We start from the raw sequence: 19,366 nt of genomic DNA, 5'->3' as shown, positions 1-19,366 counted from the left end.
AAACTTATGTTGATATTTACGATTGGTTTATTTTAGCGGAAAAAACGATAAATCGCGAACATGGTGAAATTAAAACCATCGTGATGATTTGCCATTATACAGTATTTAAGAAATTAAACAAATGCTTAAGCTAAAATATTTGAGTTTTTCCTTCTTTAAAGCTATACACGTTATAATTTGCGTCAATTATAAATATCGAGGTAAATTGATGTATTTGATTACTTCTAATCAATTTATGCTGTAAGTTATACAAAGTAATGTTATGGTGTCCTGTAGATAAAATACGGCTGGACAACGATTTTATTTGAATAAACGAAAAACTACTTTGACCAAAAGAATTTCTTAATGTCTTCACTTCATATATAAACAACAATGTTACACTGTATGTTTGATGTATTTTCGTGACGTAATTTTTACTTGTAATCACGTGACGGACGTTTCCTAACATGGCAAATGATCTATATAAACCGCATCGGCGCAGTGATTTATGACACCAAATCATAAATATTTTAAATAAGAAACCTTTGTCAGATCATATACTTTAAAGTTTTTGCTTAGGCTTGGAAATGAAATGTGGTGATAACGAACAGTGTTCCAAAACGTTTTGTGGTTAGGTTACCGTTGATGTCTTTCTATAGATATTTTGTTTTTTAAAGATATTGTTAAAACACTTCACCAAATCAACTATTTAAAGCACATTCTACTAATCGAAAGCAATTTACATACTATTGGGGTAAATCCGTAGGTTTCCAAAGCATGATTCACATGGGGACTTATAGTCTCTGCCAATTTACGTAAAATATTCTAAAATTGTAGTGATCTTTCACCTGCACCAAGCTTTCTTTTTACATGCATTTCATTTCTTTTCGTTCAGTTGTTTACAAATATTGTAACAAGGAGAGTCTTCAAACCATTAGTTTATTAAACGTCTTTTACTATAAACAAAGCTTTAAAACTGCCGATTATTAGATACTGATTATTGATATGAAAGAATTATGTATATCTAGCATTAACGGCAATAGATATTTAAGAAGACAAGTTTCCATAAAATTCACTTTCCATGTCACGATAAATTCCGTGAGAACTATCGCAAGAAATGCAAATCGTGACGTCAAAGTTGATTATAATGTCATATCATAGGAAGTACGGACAAGTGACTTTCAACTGATCCCTGTGAAATCAATCGGAAGCCTTACATACCGGCTAATGCCCAATTTAATCAGGTAACAAATAAATCAGAATTTAAACAGAATAAAACTTTTATTTTCCTACCGGGATAGCAATGTCTTCTTTTAAATATAAATCTGACACCTGACATCGACAGCAAATTTTAAAGTATTAAACAAGAAAAAGGTGCAAAGTCTACATCTCTATGATTATTGTAGATTCATAAAAGAAGGGATATAGTTTTTTTGCAGCAAAGCATAAATTGGTCTTATATAAACAAAAGAAAACAAAAATAAAAGTGTGAGAGCATATGTAGATATATATTCTTCCCTGAAACAAAGCATTTGTTTCCCCTGAAGGCTATTTTTAGTTTAGGTGATATCCTACTTTAACATGTAAAAGTATATCGTAGCGACAACCGTACAACACTCATAAACATGTGTATGTTTCAAAACAACTTCTGTTAACCATAAAGAAAATCGAGTCGAATATCTAATTTTGTCAACAATAATTGCCACCTGATTTCCCGCGGACATGTATAAACAAGGTCGGTTTCGTTCTTCCGTTCCATGAAAAATCATTACAATGAACAATTAAATTTATGTACATTTGTAACGATGAAAGTAACTAGAGTGACTGTAATTCACAGAATAAAGGTAACTTTATAAGTTAACAAAAAACATGCGTTTTCCCCGTTATTAAAAATTTATGCAAATTATAACGTGTGTAGCTTTGAATAAAAAAAATAGATGACTCTTTATTGTGTGAATAGTTAAGATGATTGTTGCTTTTGTTTTAAAAGGATAATTTCATTTATGAGTACATTACACGATGCCGCGTGTAAAGCACTATATCTTTCTTGTTGTGGAGGTGGTGGTAAGATCTAATAGTCGTAGTGACTTGGCGATCAAATTTTTCATCCTTTTTTAAATTGAAACAATTTCAGGCCCCGAGGTTTTAAAACTTTCTTGAGTACGATCGCCAAATCGTACCCAGTGCTTCAAGGTCTCTAGGTTATAAAACTTTTCATACTCATACTCGTACTCCAGCTGAGTACAAAACGGCGATGTTCTGAGTAAGCTATGGAGCTTTCTCAAAGCCGTACTCAAGACATTTAATCTAAATAAAATGCATTGCAAACATATAATAGTGTTCATATTGTATTATTTCTGTACTATACGCTATAATTTAATCATAATTACATGTATATGAATTAAAATGAAAAGTTTTTACCATTTTATCAGTGACATATCTAGATATGGAGGTGAATTTAAGAGTAAGGGCGAACTGCAACCAATATTATCAAAATAACTTTTAGATAGTTTGCTTCATTAATTAACGTACATAAACATGTAAATCTACCTACAAAATAATTTCATTGAATAGCTCGACTTTTTAAGAATTCTGTTTTTAGTCAATTACGACCCATACACCCCATCATTTAAAACAAAGAAATCAATGTACATGTATCGTTATTAATCAATTTCAATCAGATGCACTTGCGGGATCCCTTCTTTGATTATAGTAAAAATGTAGGTTAGTACTAAACATTACAAAGGGTGGGGGATGCTTAAAAGTCTAACACTTTCTATTACTAACTTTTTAATCATATATCATTTATGTTGCATGCCACAAACCTTGGATAAGGGAAACATTTTATAGAATAAGCGGAAAATCAGTGGCGGATAAATGTAGGGCGCACCGGGCGCCCTCCCCTTCCCCCACATAATTGTCCACATAAAGTTAAATCATACTCCTTCTGGCAAAGAAAATGAACAATTTGCGAGTCTTAATTATCTTTTTTTTAAACTGGGGGGGGGATTCCTCTACATTAGGCTGACTTCAATGGTGCAATATGAAGAAAACCCGTGTGTTTAATGGTGTAACTGAAAAAGAAAAACCCATTCTGGTTACGCTGTCATTGTGTTCAGATATGACAAGTCACCGACGTACCCACCTTTAAGTAATTGGTTATACTAACTAGTGTTTTTAACGACTATTCCAATTTTATTTGGTATAAGCTGGCATATCTTTTTATCTTTTTTAAAACTTCATTAATTTACATTGTCCCATTGAACTTGATTTTTAAACAGATTAATTTACAGTCATTCGAAAGGGAAATAAAATTAAAGGAAATGTTTCTCAGATTTCTTCAAGACAGAGGGATTAGATGACTGTAGGTCGTAAATCTACAAACCTTTAAAAATTGTAAATAATTTAATTACTCTAAGAATACCAGTTATCACGAAAGGAAATTTTTTAAATGTCTATTTTACCCTACAAAATCTCTAGAATCCTGGAACTTCCGGGGCCGGCTTTGCCCCCTGGGTCACCAACAGGGCTTTGCCCTCGACCAACTGAAGGCCTCAAAACGGCCTCAAGACTCCCTGTTTTATACTGACGCCCCCTCTATCTTCAAATTCTTGATCTACCCCTGGAACTGAATATTTTAAAGGGAGGTTGGTGTTGGTGTGTGTGTGAGGTGGGGGGGGGGGTCGAATCCCACTTCCTGTGGTTTATTTATACGATTGTGTGGTTTTTTTTTCATAGAACAGCTACTGTCTGCATGTGGAAAATATTGGCTTTTAAAAATTGCCTTTTCTCTGCTGTGTCGAAAATGCTGTGAAATTTAGAGTAATTTGGAACAAGGTTCATATCTTTTTATCTCGAAATATTAAGACCGTTAAAGATAAAAACCTGTTCTGAAAGTTAACAAAAAGCAATCTTACTTGGAAATATAGAAAGTAATCAAGAATCAGCAGTAAGTAATTAATATACATGTTAAAGGGCATTAGATGTAAACTTAAAGATAAGATTTCAAATTTTCAAGTTTTGTATTGGCAATATTTTTAAGTTATGACGTACATATTTGGTTTCCTATGTGACCATATATACTACTTGTAGCTGCATAGATCTAAATGTGTTATTTGTGTAATACAGGCCGCACCTTTTATTTAATTTTACCGCCAGAAAGTAAGGTATCCTTTCCGAACCGTCTACCAGTATTTGAGTTTTATTTTCCAAAAATCAAAAAAAAATTGACCACGGAACATTACCTACCTTACGATCTTAATTATTTATTTCAAATTAAAACATCGAGAGCATAGACATGTCTAAGTATTCGTTAAGTTAAACGCATTATTTGGTTTAACATTTAATTATAAACGTTCGAATATAAGGATGGTGAGTCCTGGTGACCCCATAGTCTTATGTATTATTTTACAAATGTAGTATCTTTCTACAAATGATTATTAAAAAATAAAATTTGGTGTTATGACATCAAATTTTATTCTTGGACACACAATTATGGAAAAACATTAAGTATGATCGACCTATATATTCTTTTTGAGAAGTTGGGTAATTTACAGTTAATTAAAAGCTTCTCCATGTAAAAAAATGATAACACTTTGATTAATTATAACAAGCATGATATAATTTATGAGAGAGAGAGAGAGAGAGAGAGAGAGAGATTTGACATCAACACAATTTGTTGATAATTTTACTAATTACACTGGACTTGTCGTCTTTCATGCTCAAAAATTCATAAGTTATAGATGCAGATACATCTCCATGCTTGCAAATGAAAAACGTAATATGTTACTGTAAATAATGTGTTACATTTTGTTGATAAATAATTAATCTGAATACATGTACAGTTTGCCTACATGCCAGTTCTATTTACATGAATTACCGTGGTCTGTCTTACTCCAGAGACGTAAAATTTCATCCACCGGCTTTTGGAGCATACTCCAAATAGTACTCAGCGGAGAACGTACTCCAAAACTTTAATAACCTTGGTTTTTAGAGTCATACCCAGTTAAGCACATACTCGGAGTACGGAATACGAGTTGGAGTACGAGTATGGAAAAAGTTTAATAACCTCGGGGCCGGATCTGTGTCTTAATTGTCGGGATACTTGTTTAAATGAGTTTCGTTAGTGTATGTTTATGACATTATAAAAATAAATGTTTCGTAGATAATTTAGTTTGATTTGTTTTTACACTTCATACTAAAATCGAACACCAAGATCTTTTAATTTCTTTTAATTTTTTTTATTCTTATGTATTTCACAAATGATTTACAGCAACAATAGTTTTCAGTAACCTCTAATTGATATTTGTTTTAATGGGATTCTCAATTGATTCTTTACATTTATTTTTTTGGTTTTAAATTATAATTATTTATCAAACAAAATTAATTTGACTTTTTATCATAAATTGGGAGAGAAAAAATGAAGCAAAATCGAAAGACTAAAAGATGACTTTGTTTATTTTACATGAGACAGTAGTATTGTATTCGCCATTCAAAAGTAAAGCTAGACAAAACAAACATGAACTAATTAAAGCTCTTTTCTAATGACATTAAGAGTTTACCATGTTTGATAACAACGGATGATCTTGTTTAGCAGGAACACTTTTTTATATATAGGAAAACATTAGAGAGTGTAAACATTAAAGCAATAAAAACGCCATCCAGACCAGATTACAAATGTTTTTCATATGCGTGAATGAAAAAAAATGTTAAAGTTTTGATGAACACACATCATCTATCTTAACAGGGGGTAAAATACAAATAAAAAGTAAATAGCGCGAACTAGTTGTAAATTTATTTAAAAATATTTAAAACAAAATTTTTGTTAGTACCTTTGATTTGCGTGCATGATTTGCGCGCATGTAATAATTTGTTGTGTTACCCGTTGCCAAATGTGTTGCTAACGCTGAGGGTATTAGAACGGATTAGCAACTGCGTTTAAACCAATCAGATTTCAGTATTTAACATGAAAGTATAATAATACAAGATATGGCCCAATCGGTGATTAAACGGCACGTAGTTGAAATTTCATTTGTGTAACATGTTGTTACATAAAATTCATTAAGTGTATCAATTATGAACATACTTAATATCATTTGGGTATTTCAAAATTCATTGGGGTATCATTGGGGTTCATTGGGGTATCATTGGGGTATCATTGGGGTTCATTGGGGTATCATTGAGGTTCATTGGGGTTCATTGGGGTATCATTGTGGTTCATTGGGGTAAAAAGACGCACCCCCTTGGTTACACAACGATTGCGATATCTGTGTCTTAAATGTAACTTTGTTTAAGCACCAGTCAATTTTGATTAAGATAATACCCTTTTCTAAAAATAGTGTAATAGACCTCGATAAAATATAGATATAATTCTGATACATTTCAAAAGCGTTAACAATCCTTTATAGTCCATAACTGCTCTTGTATTCCCTCCACTAGAGTGGGTTACTCGCCAGAATAATCTCCAAAATTGAGGAGGACTGGAGAGAGGATAAGAGAAGCTGCAACACAACAGTGGGACAACGAAATCAAAGCTTATCGGAAATTATTGTCTATATAAAAATATCAGATTATAAAAATGAGGTCAAACCGAAAAGAGTTTTTACATTTCCTTATTAATAAAATGCTTTTGGATATCCAGTTTTGTACAATTTTAAGGTGACGTATTAATATCCATGTAAAATCACAAGAAGTACATCTCGCAGATTTTAAAATTCAATATCTTATTTCATATTACCGCGTGAAATAAGGATTATACAGCTTTGAGTAATCCTTGGTTAACTCTGCACATTACTCATTTCTACCAGTAGCAAACGACACACATGGAAAGATTTTTAAAAAATTGGGATACTTAGTTTTGGTGGTCCTTTTTGTGTTTTTGTGATATAGATATATATTAAATCCATTCAGTTATTGGGAAAATAATTATAATTAACGTTCCTGATAGTACATTTGTGAAGTAATACGTATTGGAGGATAAAAAAAGTATATGGAAAAAATGAGCAAGGTTATTGAAGACTCAAAGCCGATAAATTGTATGCCTCAGAACGTGGGGATACTGTAACCTTTATTTCGCTTGCGAGAAATTGTCGCGAGGTTTGCCAGAACCTTGTCGTTGCGAATGTTATTTCGCCGCGAACCAGTCGTTTTCGTATAATTGTGATAACAAAACTGGTCTGGATTTATTAAGTCGCAAAAATTTGTCGTCGCAAACTTGTTTACCCTCGCGAAATGAGGTCGTCCAGAAGCTGATGTAGTCTTATAGATACGAAGCAGTGAAATCGTTTTAAATGTGTTTGGTTTAATAACTGTCACTATTTACTAAAGACACAATATATTGATATTATCTTGTAAAACCACCTTGTTCTAAAAGAATGGATATTTGAAACTATGTATCAGACAATGTGATATTTTCCAAACTTTTGTAATATGATATCTATTTCAAGAACAGATGTGGTAGAAAAAATTCAAAACAGAAAGTAAAAAGTTGACAACAGTATTATTTCCCTGTTAAAAAGTCATTCTTTCATCCTAAGCTTTTACAGTAATTTGTAATTATAAAAATGAATCCCACAGCAAACAAAAGGGAAAATTAGCTTGCAAATTTATTGTTAAGGGACATTCTATGTTCCACCTTTCCCCACTTTAATCTTAAGATTCAACAAACGTGTCACTTAGGTTGATCTGTAAGAAAAAAATGAATTTTAAAACCTAGCTAATCTGTTGGGAAAATAAACGAATGTTAAAACTGAACCATTATAAAGTTATGAAGATCCGACTTGTAGACTTGAAAATCAATTTAATCACTTATACAAATTTGCATTTAATCTGTAAAGTAAAAATTCCCCTTTAAATATCTCAGCAGTTTCATAGCCTATGGTGCTCTTTGCCTTAACACATCACGTGGTCTTTAAAAAGGCTCTGTTTGGATACCGGACAATTAAGGTGAATCGGAACGTCGCCGTCTTTGGTTTAGGAGATTTGCAATTTTTAAACTGTAAGTATTGATACTAAATTCATTTCATATACGTTGTAACATAAGTATATTAGCATGTTAATGAACGTTATTTCTAATCAAATTAAGATTATTAACTTTGGAACCTAAGTGGAATTTAAAGATCTTCAATGGCAATTTAATATATAGTGTTTGAATTTTCTAAAGTTGAGTCAATAAAAAAAAAATCTGGGTTGTGACGTATAGGTTATTGTGTGTACATGTATCACAATTGCAAATACTCAACCTTTTTAATGTTGTACTTCAAAACACATCTTAGTAATCAATATATATTTAAGCAAAATACAAGAAATGATGTTTGAAAATTATATATTTATTATCTTTTTACTCAGTAAAAATTTATAATTTTATTCGTTTCTGTTCTGAAACATTAAGCAGATAACTTAATGCAATTATATACAGAATAAGAATGCCAAAATGGGAAAAATGGAGGTCAGGGCTCTATACAATAATCGGATTCTCTAATCTGTCAGATCTAGATCAAGAGTAATTTATTTAAATACTTAAAGCCTTATACTGGTATAAGAGTTATTTTCATTCTTGGTCCAGCCGACCGTAATCTCAATGGACGTCCTATTACAGTAAAAATATGAATACTTTTTGACTTCTTATCCTAAATTAAATGTTTCATTCACGTGTCACAGATAACTCAAAATATATTGCTACATGCTTATTGGGTCGTTAAAACGCTAATATCCCCATGCAAAACCTCCATTTCTTTTAAATGATTTGTCTTAGATCTTAGGAAATCAAAATTCAATATTCAAACCTTCAATAAAAACTTCTGTATATGCTGCATTGAATTTTGTGTAGTTTATCTTAATTCTAAAATATCTTTAGATTACATTGCCTATCTATTTACTTGGTCATTTGAATCTTGTCACAATCTGATTTTTTTTTTGTTAAATAGTATTCCGACCAATTTTACATCATTTAACTTTATTAGATAATTGATTTATTGTTTCCTCATGGTCCAACAGACTCGTATTATGCTTAGGTAATTGTTAAAGGACCTCATTATTTAAACAATACTATTGATTGTAGTTAAGATAACATTTCTGCAAAATAGAACTCTTCTTTACAACTGTATTTTTTTCATTTATTTAGAGTATGAATAAACGTGTATGACTATGGATCCTGAGTGTTTTGCCCAGGACGTGTTAGGGTGTCATTTATGTAAGACAACCACCCCGCCTATGTACTGTGACGTTTGTCACATACACCTGTGTAAAGCATGTGTGGGGGAACATCTCTCAAGCGAATTTAAAGACCACAAAGTGGTGCCATTTGAAATGCGTGGATCTACAACGAAGTGTCAAAAACACTCGTCAAAAATATGTGAACTTCATTGCGTACAATGTAACATTCCTATTTGTGCAACATGCGTTTCGTCAAAGGATCATAGAGGCCATGAATTTGTTGAGGTTTTGAAACTCATTGAAAACAAGAAGGAAGCAATACGAAGAGATTTAACAGAGTTTGAGCTATCTATTTATCCAAAATATAAAGAGATTGCCTCTTACATTTTAGCCCAGAAAGATAATATCAATACCAACTCTAAGAAGTTGACAACAGCTTTGGGCAAACAAGAAGAAGACTTGCGAAAAGAAATAGATAGCATAGTAAAAAAACTAAAATCCGCTCTCGATAAAATAGATTCAAGATACCTGGCTGTTCTAAATAGGCAGGAAGACGAAATAGCACAAACTATTTCTAAAATTACTCAAAACATTACTGATTTGAATACTTTGCTGAATTCCAATGATGCCATTCATGTCTTTGCTTACAAATCAAGGAATGCCGAATTTAGAAGATTGCCCCCTAAACTCAAAATTTCCTTACCAAGCTTGACTTCTCAGAAGATCAACAAAGAACAGCTTTATCAACTGTTTGGTTCGCTGTCAGCATTTTGTATAACATCAGATGATAATGGTTACACAACAGATTCACCTGATGCTGAGACATTTCACTCAGAAAAATCACTCCTTGATGAACCACGGATCATAACAGAAATTAAAACTGAATATGGCGACACCAGTGAATTACACAGCGTTTCTTGTTTAAGCGATGACTATATCTGGACGTGTGGTAATGAAAAAATCATGAGGCTCGTCAGTCTTCAAGAAAAACTGGTAAAGGAAATCGAAACCAATTCACGGACTAGACCAGGAGACATAGCAGTGTCAAATGGATATTTAGTTTATACAGATTACAATGAAAGAGCAGTGAACATATTAAAAAATAAAAAGTTGAATAGAGTGGCCAGACTACAGGGATGGAGACCTCGTAGTGTATGCATTTCTTCTACCGGCGATTTCCTTGTTGTCATGGACAGTGATGATTATCAACAAGTAAAAATCGTGCGTTACTCGAGCTCAGACTTCAAAGAAAAACAATGCATTCAATCAAATGATAATGGCGAGCGGCTTTATTCACCTGGCGATTTCTCCAAATATATCAGCGAGAACAAGAACCTTGACATCTGCGTAGCGGATTATAGAGCCGGCGCAGTAGTAGTGGTCAATCAGGCCGGGAAACTCCGGTTTACCTACACTGGTCCTTCTTCTACTACCAAGGAATCATTTTGTCCAGTCGGCATCACTACCGACAGCCAGAGTCGGATACTGACAGCAGATTTTTGGAACAACCGCATCCATATTTTTGAGAAGGACGGACAGTTCCTCCAGTGCATTGACGACTGTGATATACAGCGTCCATGGGGATTGTGCGTGGACACCAGAGACAACCTCTTTGTTGCTGAATGTAAGACATGTAAAGTGAAAAAAATTCAATACTATGTTTAGAAATTACATGTATGTATTAAAAAATGCTTGAAGTCTCGGTATTTTACTGTAAATTACGTATTATCAACTTTTCTGTGGTTTTATGTTGTATTTTATGCTTTAATAGTTGGTGGTATTTAATAAATATATCATTGCTTTTTTGCTTTAGTTTCTTAGTCAATATTGAATTTTAAGATTATGAACCAGTGGCAAGCATCTTAAAAGAGTGGTTCAATATTTGAAAAAACTAATGTTTAAACTCCTCAGGAGTAAATGATATCAAACATGTTCAGCAAATGGCATCAATCTGATTAAAATCAGCTGTTCTGATACGCTACCGCTCTCGAACATCTGAAACAACCCGCTTAGAGGTCACGTCCGAACGACCCGACAATCTAAATATTTAAATATAAGGTCTTGACCTTTTTAACCAATGAAAATTCCCGTCTCTTCAAGACTATCGGGTGAAGAAGCAAAATGGCGACAGATGCAATGAAGAAAGTGAGCGAGTTGTTTAATGTTTCGAATGTAAAGAAAGAGCAAGAACAGATGTTGGAAATGCTTTTGAGAAGACAGGACTGCATCGCAGTGTTACCCACAGGCTACGGTAAATCCTTACCATACCAAATGCTCGTACCAGTTCGACGGGAAATGAAAACGAGTGACATGAACTGTAAAATTATCGTTTGTTCACCATTAATGGCTTTAATGTGTGATCAATGCGAAAGACTGAACAGCATTCCAGGCATAAGAGCTGTATATAAAGGTTAGTTAATGTACTGAAGTTTTATTTAAAAAATAGAGATCACGGGACTTGGCTATTGTATATATCACGTTATCATGGTTATATAGAAACAATACATCTTCCTCTATGAGTTCGCGAGCAAAGCTATGTTGTTTACTTTATACCGTGATAGATAGAACTGTGTAAAGATTTAATTGAACTTTACTTCATTCAAATGACATGTATATCTATTCGGAAAATCATATATATCGTTAGAAATGAATTCTATTAGAACTTTCTCAATACACCTTGTAGGAGGCTCTCAGGATAATGAATTAATACAAAGCGGGGATTTCGACTACCTCTTTGCATCCCCAGAATATCTTGTTGGAGATAAAACGTTCCGGGCCAAGATTCAAACCTTTGATGTGTCCACGATAGTTGTTGATGAGTTCCATACCATTTCAACCTGGTAAGCATAATTAAGTACATAACCCCATATGTTTATTTAATACATGTACTATGGGTTACAAATCTTTGTCTTATAAGTTACATTAAAAATGTGGAAATATTTAAAGAATTTTACCCATACATACAGAAGTGTTACAGATTTTTCTAAATTATTTCAAACAAGTATTTTATTTCTATTTCATTGAATTTGTTTAATGTACTATAATTGTTATAAATGTTAACTGTATGGCATTGTAAAATATTATGTATACAACCAGGAGAGGGCAATCAAAGTTTTTTTAAGAACTTGATAGTCATTTAAATATGTTCAACTCAATGTATTATGATTAACTATAACTGTTACTGGTATGTATTATCTTATAGGGGTGAAGAGGAGGGAAAACAAGCATTCCGCAAATGGTTTTCGCACATTGGTGAACTGAGATCACTTTTTCCCAAAGCCTCAGTGCTTGCATTGAGTGCTACGTGCACCAAGAAAATATCAAGAAGAGTTTCAAAAATTCTCCAACTTGGCACCGACACAACCGAAATTAGAATTTCACCCAACAGAGATAACATCAAGGTTGTTGTGAAAAAAATTCCAAATACTACAGAGATGGCCATGGTTTGGATTATTGATGCTTTATCGGATGGGACGTTACCAAGAACAATTCTGTACTGTACATCAATAAAAGATGCCTCAAATATATATTCCTACATAATAACAGAACTTCCACAGTGTTCCGAGGTGCAGATGTTTCATTCAGAAACCCCAGAGGACGTCAAGAACAAAATTCTGCAAGATTTATTGGATGAAAAAAGTGCCACCAAACTTGTTATAGCCACAAGTGCACTAGGTATGGGAGTGGACATTAGACAGTATTATAGTGTCATTCTTTATGGTGCCCCCAAGAGCATAGTTGACACTGTGCAAGAAATAGGGAGGGTGGGGCGTGATGGAAAGGACTCTGTAGCCCTTCTTCTCTTCAATTCCTACCACCTGAGGATAGTTGACACTGAGGTAAAGGATGTTTTTACCTCTAAAGACTGCAGACGTGTCTCCATGTTGGAGCCCTTTCTATCAGAGGGAGAACTTATAAAAGAAAAGAGTAGGACAATATCACATTCATGCTGTGATCTCTGTGCGGACAGGTGTGACTGTGGGACATGTGATTTGACCCCTATAGAGAAACTTTTTATGGTGGATACTGTCGAATTTAGTGACCTTAGTTCATCTGACACCGAACCTTATAATTATGATGAGATTGACGACAATATTGATGATCTTGTGTCTGATTAATTGTAACTCATTTTAAAGAGTGATATAAATTTAATTAATAACAATCAGTTGCACAGTTTTTTTTCTTCATTTATCTATTTTATCTATAATCAAAATCTTTCAAGAGTTGGAAATTTTTTTTTAAACTATACATCATAACATCAAGTGTGTTGAACATTGCATAATTGTGTACTACAAGTTGAATATATATGTCTAAATGTTCTTATAAACTGTAATATTCACATAACTTTCACACACACACTTCTGGTTTATTTAAGGGGGCTGAATGATCATTTTCAGACTTCTGATTTCCTTAAGAAGAATAGCTTATAATAATCAAATTTTAAAGCTAAAGTTATCAATAGAATTTTTATTTTTACTAAATTATTATTATTTACAGCTAAACAAATCAAATAAAAAATTCCATGGTATATTTGATGGGTAATTAGTTGACCAGCCAGCCTCCTTAATCATGTTAAAAAATAAAACCTGTACAGTGCACACTTTTGGTAATCCATTTAAAAAATGATAACTGTTTTAATATTATAGCTACAGTTGACGGAATGACATACTCTTTAATTCGAGTGAAAACATCTGTAATGGTATATTGAATACACAATTTGATTTTGGTAATAGTTTTAATGATAACATCTGTTATGACATATACTACTTTGTCAATAACAAAATGCACTTAAATTTGTGCTCAACAATATTGATGAAACCACATGGGATAAACCGGACATATAAAAAAAAAAAATCGACAAAAATGTTATAAACATCATATCAATATTATGCATAATTAGTATCACAACAGCTGGCTTAAACAATACCATTTTAAATTGTTTTGTTTCTAAGACGATGAAATGCAACAAGAGGTGTGTGTCTATGGACAAGTGTGGCAAACCCTTTGAAACAATCATTAAAAATGTTTTTGTTTGTACATAAAGTCTTGCATTTCAATTTTCTTCCCTCAACATGCAAAAAAGCATTCAAGTCTTCTAATTCTTTAACAATTTTTTTAACATCCTGTTCATAAGAAGGGAGGTTGTGTATTCCCTTTTTGGTTGTTACACCACAGAAAGTATCATAGTGTTTCACAAAGTTTACAATGTGTGGAAACTCTTTTGAGTGTCTAAGAATACTGTCCTTAGTTTGATAACCCGAGCAAACTATTTTACTGTCTCTATTCAATAACTCTACATATTCGTCTAACGCCATGTTATTATTCTTTCCACCTTGTAGGTTTACACACCTATTTGCAATTAGCCTTTCCTTTTCTTCCTCATCCAGTATTCCTTCAGTTAAAGAAATAAGATGGATAGATCCAATGGCATATTTAGTTTTGTTTGTTTTAACATAGATGGGAAGTTCATATTTTGCAGACCGCACACTACGGTGTCCATCTGCCATGTCAACGGCTGTATCTAAGTTTCTATGAAGCAGTGCAAGTTTAAAAAAGAGTTGACAATAGTTTCCTACTTCATCTTTAACCTTTTCTGTTGATCTCTTTGTTTCTGGAGTTTTTGCACCATGAACCTTTTCCTCATGCACTTTCAAGGAACCCACATATGTGTATGATTTTGGACAAAAATGGCATTGTACTCTTCCATTTTCAAGATTTGAAAGATAATAGTTTTCAGGATGACCCATGTCTGTTAAAATCTCTCTAAGATCTTTCATAATGTCTGTTTGGGATTCAAAAAAGTATTCTTGTAAAATTTCACAACATATTCCATTGAACCAAGCTATTTTTTCTTCAGATGATAAATTCTGAAAGTTATGTGGCAGTGGAATTTCTTCATCAGATGTTTTACTGAATTTTTGGAAAAATAAAACACAACACATGGCATCTAAAATTGTATAATAGAGAAGTTTGTATGGTCGATAGGCATTTCTAACTTCTCCCTTGACATTTACAGCATTTAACAAATTTCTGAAGTAAGCTGCAGTTCCTCTATCCCCTGCTGACTCTGCGCTATAGGTGAGTCTGCAGATTGCCTGAATGAAAATGAATGTTGTGCGAATAAATAAAAGTTAAAACCATGTGACATGTAAGCTATTACAGATGCTTTAATGTAGCCTTACCTATAATTGAAATCTGATATAACTTGGGGTAATTTAATGTTTAAGACTATACATCAACATAATTCTCAAATTTTTTTATGAACAACCTTTATTTCTGAACAACAGACATTCATTTCACAAAGAAATGTAAATTTGAAAAAAAAAATACCTCCAAGAAATTCATGAGACGATGAAAGTCTTCGATTTTTGAGATGAATCCTTCTAATCGTGACGATGCTGTGTCTCCATTAAGAACTGACTGTTGTGCACATTGCACCCTTTCATCCGTTAGTCTGTCACCTTAAAAAGAAAATTTAGAACTCATAATATGCCTTCTTAGCCATTGTGTGTTAAACTGTCATCAAGAGGAGTAGGTTTAAAGAGTAATAGGTAAAATGTCCCTTCAAGTAAACATACTAACTACATCTCTTACCACCAAAAAATACAGATTCCACAATTTCATCATTTTGGAATGGGACGTATCTTGATTGCAAGTCCCTTAGAAGTTGAATCATATCTGCGGTTTTTGTTTCGTTGGTGTCAAATAATCCTAACGGATACTGAAAAAAGAAGCCAATTCAATGTATTAAATGGGCTACAGAAAGACTTTTAAAACAGCAAATAAGATCAATCATAGTATATAACACAAATGTCATACCTGTTTGGTTTTTTCTCCTGCTTGTGCAGTATATCGATGATGAAGATGTACTGGATAAATGCTCAAAAATTCTGCTTTCATCTGAGGAACATTTTGGATAACTGAAGTAGCAAAAAGGAATACCAGCTCATCCATCAGAATACTCTGTTCCTCAATTGATGGTATGAATATCTCTTTATCTCCTGGTAGGTCTGTTTTCCGGTCTCCTTCATTTCCAATACGTGTAAAAGTAGGAATTATTCGATCCACCACCACAACAACATTAAACAGGTGAAGTGATAATGTTTTCTGTTGTGATGTCCTAAAAATATAGTGGACTACTGATGTTAAAGAAGGTGCCACATTTAATGTCTGTATTCATGTTCATTGACAGTGATACAAAGAAAGAAAATGCCGTATTCATCTTGAAAAGTATTAAGATATCAATTATCTGATAAACAATCTGATTAAAATCAGCCATTCCGATATGCAACTGCTCTCGAGAGCGGTAGCATATAAGAATGGCTGATTATAATCAGATAATTAAAAGAATAAAGTAATAAAAGTAAAAAGATGGCAAAAAACAACAGATGTAATTCATATATGTATATTAAAAAAAAACTATTACTTTGAGATGAAAACTATCTCTTTTTTTCAAATCAATTAATTCCTAAAGAGACTTATAGTAGAGAAATGAACCTTTCAAAAATTTATATGCAGCATTTTTTAAAGAATTTACCTAAAAGCTGGGATTATGTTTTTGTCCCAGTTGTCTCCAACTAACTGGTACTTCACTTGCCCTCCTTTGGCCCATTCTTCTCTCAAACAAATAATCTCCTCGTCTAACTTGTCAATCCAGGATGCCAACTTGTTATGTACAGACCCAGGGCTGACACACAGACCAAGTTTGGCTAGTCTTTGGATATCCTAGATTAATGACAGTTGATTTTGTTAATGTTATATCATGAAAATGATTTTTAATATACAAGACCAGCAAACAGATTATTTTTCACATGAAATGATTGTTTAAACTATTAAGTGATATGAGGGAATTTTATAATTATTCTCATGCTTCAAAATAGTTTTTATCATTTGAGAAATAGTAAAATATGTTTCAGTATAAAAGTATTACCCTCTGAGTACATCCCCCATGGACAAGCAAAAATGCAGTGCAATAATGTAGCCCAGACATTTCCTGACTACGACCATGGAACCCAGTTGCAATTGTGTGTAAAATGTGCATGAATTTCTTTTCTGCTGGTGCTACTGGTATATCACTAACAACTGCACTGACCACCTTTAAAAGATTAGGAGCTCGAATTTCCAATTCCTTGTGAAATTTATCCCATGTAAAAGACATCAAGCTGGCATGGTCCTTCTTCTGCAACAGCGACCCTGAATTTCTTTTACATAATTCTTTGGACTCTACATTCACGATGTTAGCTGCCGCTGCAACAACTTCATCTGGGTTTGAGATAGTCAGCACATCCAGCACAGTTTTTTCCACCTTGTCTGATTTGAAAATAGCTTTACATATTTTCTGGTGAGCCTCATTCACAATAAGCGCTGTCCTTTTCCCACTTGGATAGGAAATTGTTATCTAATTGATACAAGAAATGTAAAACACTTACATTAAAATTGGTCTATTACAAATCAATATTCAAAACTTAAACATTGATATTAAATTGATTGAATCAGAACGGCTGATTTTAATCAGATTGATTGAATCTATTAATAAATATTCATGACTTATTCATTTGAAATTAAGATGAATAATTGATAAAAATTATCTATAATCAGTTTAATAAAATGAAGAAATTGAGTTATATATTTACAGCATAAATAATTATATATGAATACCTTGCCCTCTTCATGACTGCTCAGTTGAACCAAACAATAATTAACAAATGACCCTGAAATGTTAAAGAAAACAAGAATTGGAACAGCATGCAAACAATAAACTTTGAACACAACTGGAATAAACAAAAACATAAAAAAATTGAAATTGTTAACTAGCAATTAAGTGTAACAAGTTGGTAATTGGGGGGGGGGGGTAACTTTACATTGGAAAGGGGAGGGTGGGGTTAAAGATGCCTTCTATTATATCAGTTAAATTGGTCTATAATTAAAAATAGAAATGTACTATATCATCTATTTTAATCAACTCTGAACATGTAATAAAAACTATAAATTGTATTGAGGTATAATACAAAATATGATCATATACAGCATGTAGAAGTCATAAATGATAAAAAATAGTGTCTGCTGTTAATCTCTATTTTTAAAAAGAAAAAAACTAATAATGTGTGTCATGAGTTGTATTATTGATTTATTGCAAGCTTATTTTACTAAATTTGTAACAACAAATTATTTGTCACTGAAAATTTTCAAGCTTTGATATGATCACATTGTAAGCTATTGGCTGCTATATAAAAATTCAACACCAAGTAATAATTTAATAACTATTACAACATAAAAATGAGACGTACCTCCACTTCCCCATGTAAGATTTCAGTAAACGATGTTGTCAGTGACCTGCGTACAGAAACTGCTGCCTTTGGCTGTTCGGCTTTGGTGATATCTTCAAATGTCTGTATACATATAGGCTGAATACAGGTTATGGGCAACAGAGGGGTCAATTTCTTGGTAGGTTGTTGCAACCCAGGACTGCGGAGCATTCGTTTAGTTTTACACATATCTGCTCGTTTAGGTGACGGAAGAGAGAGAAAACAATTCTCCTTCACCCCTTGGGTTGATCGTTTGAGCTTATCTTTGAGTTCTGTCGATTCCTTTTCAAGTTTACTAAGTTTTTCAACACTACGGAAACATTTCTGACATACTCCCGTGTCGTTACCTACATCGTATGTATCAACACCGATAGCATCGCTTATTATTTTCTTACGTTCTTCCGTTAACTTAAGCTTTCTATCGAAATATTTCTTAGTGATCTCCTTTCCAAACGAGTCTTTAATTGTCTGGATAAACGAGAACCCACAAATAATGCACATGTTGCATAAACTGTAAGTTTTTTTAGGAGTTTGTGTCTCTTTAGATGGAGCAGCCATCTTGGATAAATGTAAATATAACCGCACAGATTTATGGGAAATCATCTGCTGGCTGAGTTCTGCTAGCCACAATTTGATTGGCTTATCGAAAGGTCGTTCGGACGTGACCTCTAAGCGGGTTGTTTCAGATGTTCGAGAGCGGTAGCGTATCAGAACAGCTGATTTTAATCAGATTGCAAATGGCATTAACTTACGGTGGTGAGATTGAGTTAATTATTTTAATAAGATTTTTGGCGTTATTCTAGTCAACATGAATCAATTGCCAATCGAAAAATTGTATAATACCTACCAATGCAATTCGGGGTAGTCTTACACATTTTGATTTTTAATTCGGCAATATAGTGATCTAATGTTAACTGTCACGAGATACC

General features: G+C 33.0%; 2 protein-coding genes across 2 annotated transcripts; one reads left to right on the top strand and one right to left on the bottom strand.

The window, feature by feature from the left end:
- Nucleotides 1-11,131: 11,131 nt before the first annotated feature.
- On the top strand, nucleotides 11,132-13,295 carry LOC136274906 (probable ATP-dependent DNA helicase RecS). The gene is made up of 3 exons (XM_066082781.1): nucleotides 11,132-11,542; nucleotides 11,816-11,972; nucleotides 12,335-13,295. The coding sequence occupies exons 1-3, from the start codon at nucleotides 11,254-11,256 to the stop codon at nucleotides 13,248-13,250; spliced, it is 1,362 nt and encodes a 453-aa protein (XP_065938853.1). The 5' UTR covers nucleotides 11,132-11,253; the 3' UTR covers nucleotides 13,251-13,295.
- Nucleotides 13,296-13,366: 71 nt separating this feature from the next.
- On the bottom strand, nucleotides 13,367-19,170 carry LOC136269504 (uncharacterized). The gene is made up of 8 exons (XM_066082780.1): nucleotides 18,420-19,170; nucleotides 17,791-17,843; nucleotides 17,063-17,530; nucleotides 16,670-16,857; nucleotides 15,952-16,252; nucleotides 15,727-15,853; nucleotides 15,463-15,593; nucleotides 13,367-15,227 (listed from the first exon to the last, which is right to left on the bottom strand). The coding sequence occupies exons 3-8, from the start codon at nucleotides 17,288-17,290 to the stop codon at nucleotides 14,064-14,066; spliced, it is 2,139 nt and encodes a 712-aa protein (XP_065938852.1). The 5' UTR covers nucleotides 17,291-17,530; nucleotides 17,791-17,843; nucleotides 18,420-19,170; the 3' UTR covers nucleotides 13,367-14,063.
- Nucleotides 19,171-19,366: the final 196 nt, after the last annotated feature.

The sequence above is a fragment of the Magallana gigas genome, chromosome 4 (assembly GCF_963853765.1).
Source record: "Magallana gigas chromosome 4, xbMagGiga1.1, whole genome shotgun sequence".
Lineage (NCBI taxonomy): Eukaryota > Metazoa > Mollusca > Bivalvia > Ostreida > Ostreidae > Magallana > Magallana gigas.
This window is presented reverse-complemented; position numbering and strand designations above follow the sequence as displayed.

What these genes read in the sequence shown, in the direction of transcription:
- LOC136274906 (XM_066082781.1), top strand. Translation starts at nt 11,254, where the DNA reads ATGGCGACAGATGCAATGAAGAAAGTGAGCGAGTTGTTTAATGTTTCG. An exon ending in CATAAGAGCTGTATATAAAG is followed by an intron (nt 11,543 to 11,815) that starts GTTAGTTAATGT and finishes TACACCTTGTAG; the next exon opens with GAGGCTCTCAGGATAATGAA. An exon ending in TTCCATACCATTTCAACCTG is followed by an intron (nt 11,973 to 12,334) that starts GTAAGCATAATT and finishes ATTATCTTATAG; the next exon opens with GGGTGAAGAGGAGGGAAAAC.
- LOC136269504 (XM_066082780.1), bottom strand. Translation starts at nt 17,290, where the DNA reads ATGTCTTTTACATGGGATAAATTTCACAAGGAATTGGAAATTCGAGCT. An exon ending in AACATAATCCCAGCTTTTAG is followed by an intron (nt 16,253 to 16,669) that starts GTAAATTCTTTA and finishes CTATATTTTTAG; the next exon opens with GACATCACAACAGAAAACAT. An exon ending in GTCTCATGAATTTCTTGGAG is followed by an intron (nt 15,228 to 15,462) that starts GTATTTTTTTTT and finishes ATTTTCATTCAG; the next exon opens with GCAATCTGCAGACTCACCTA.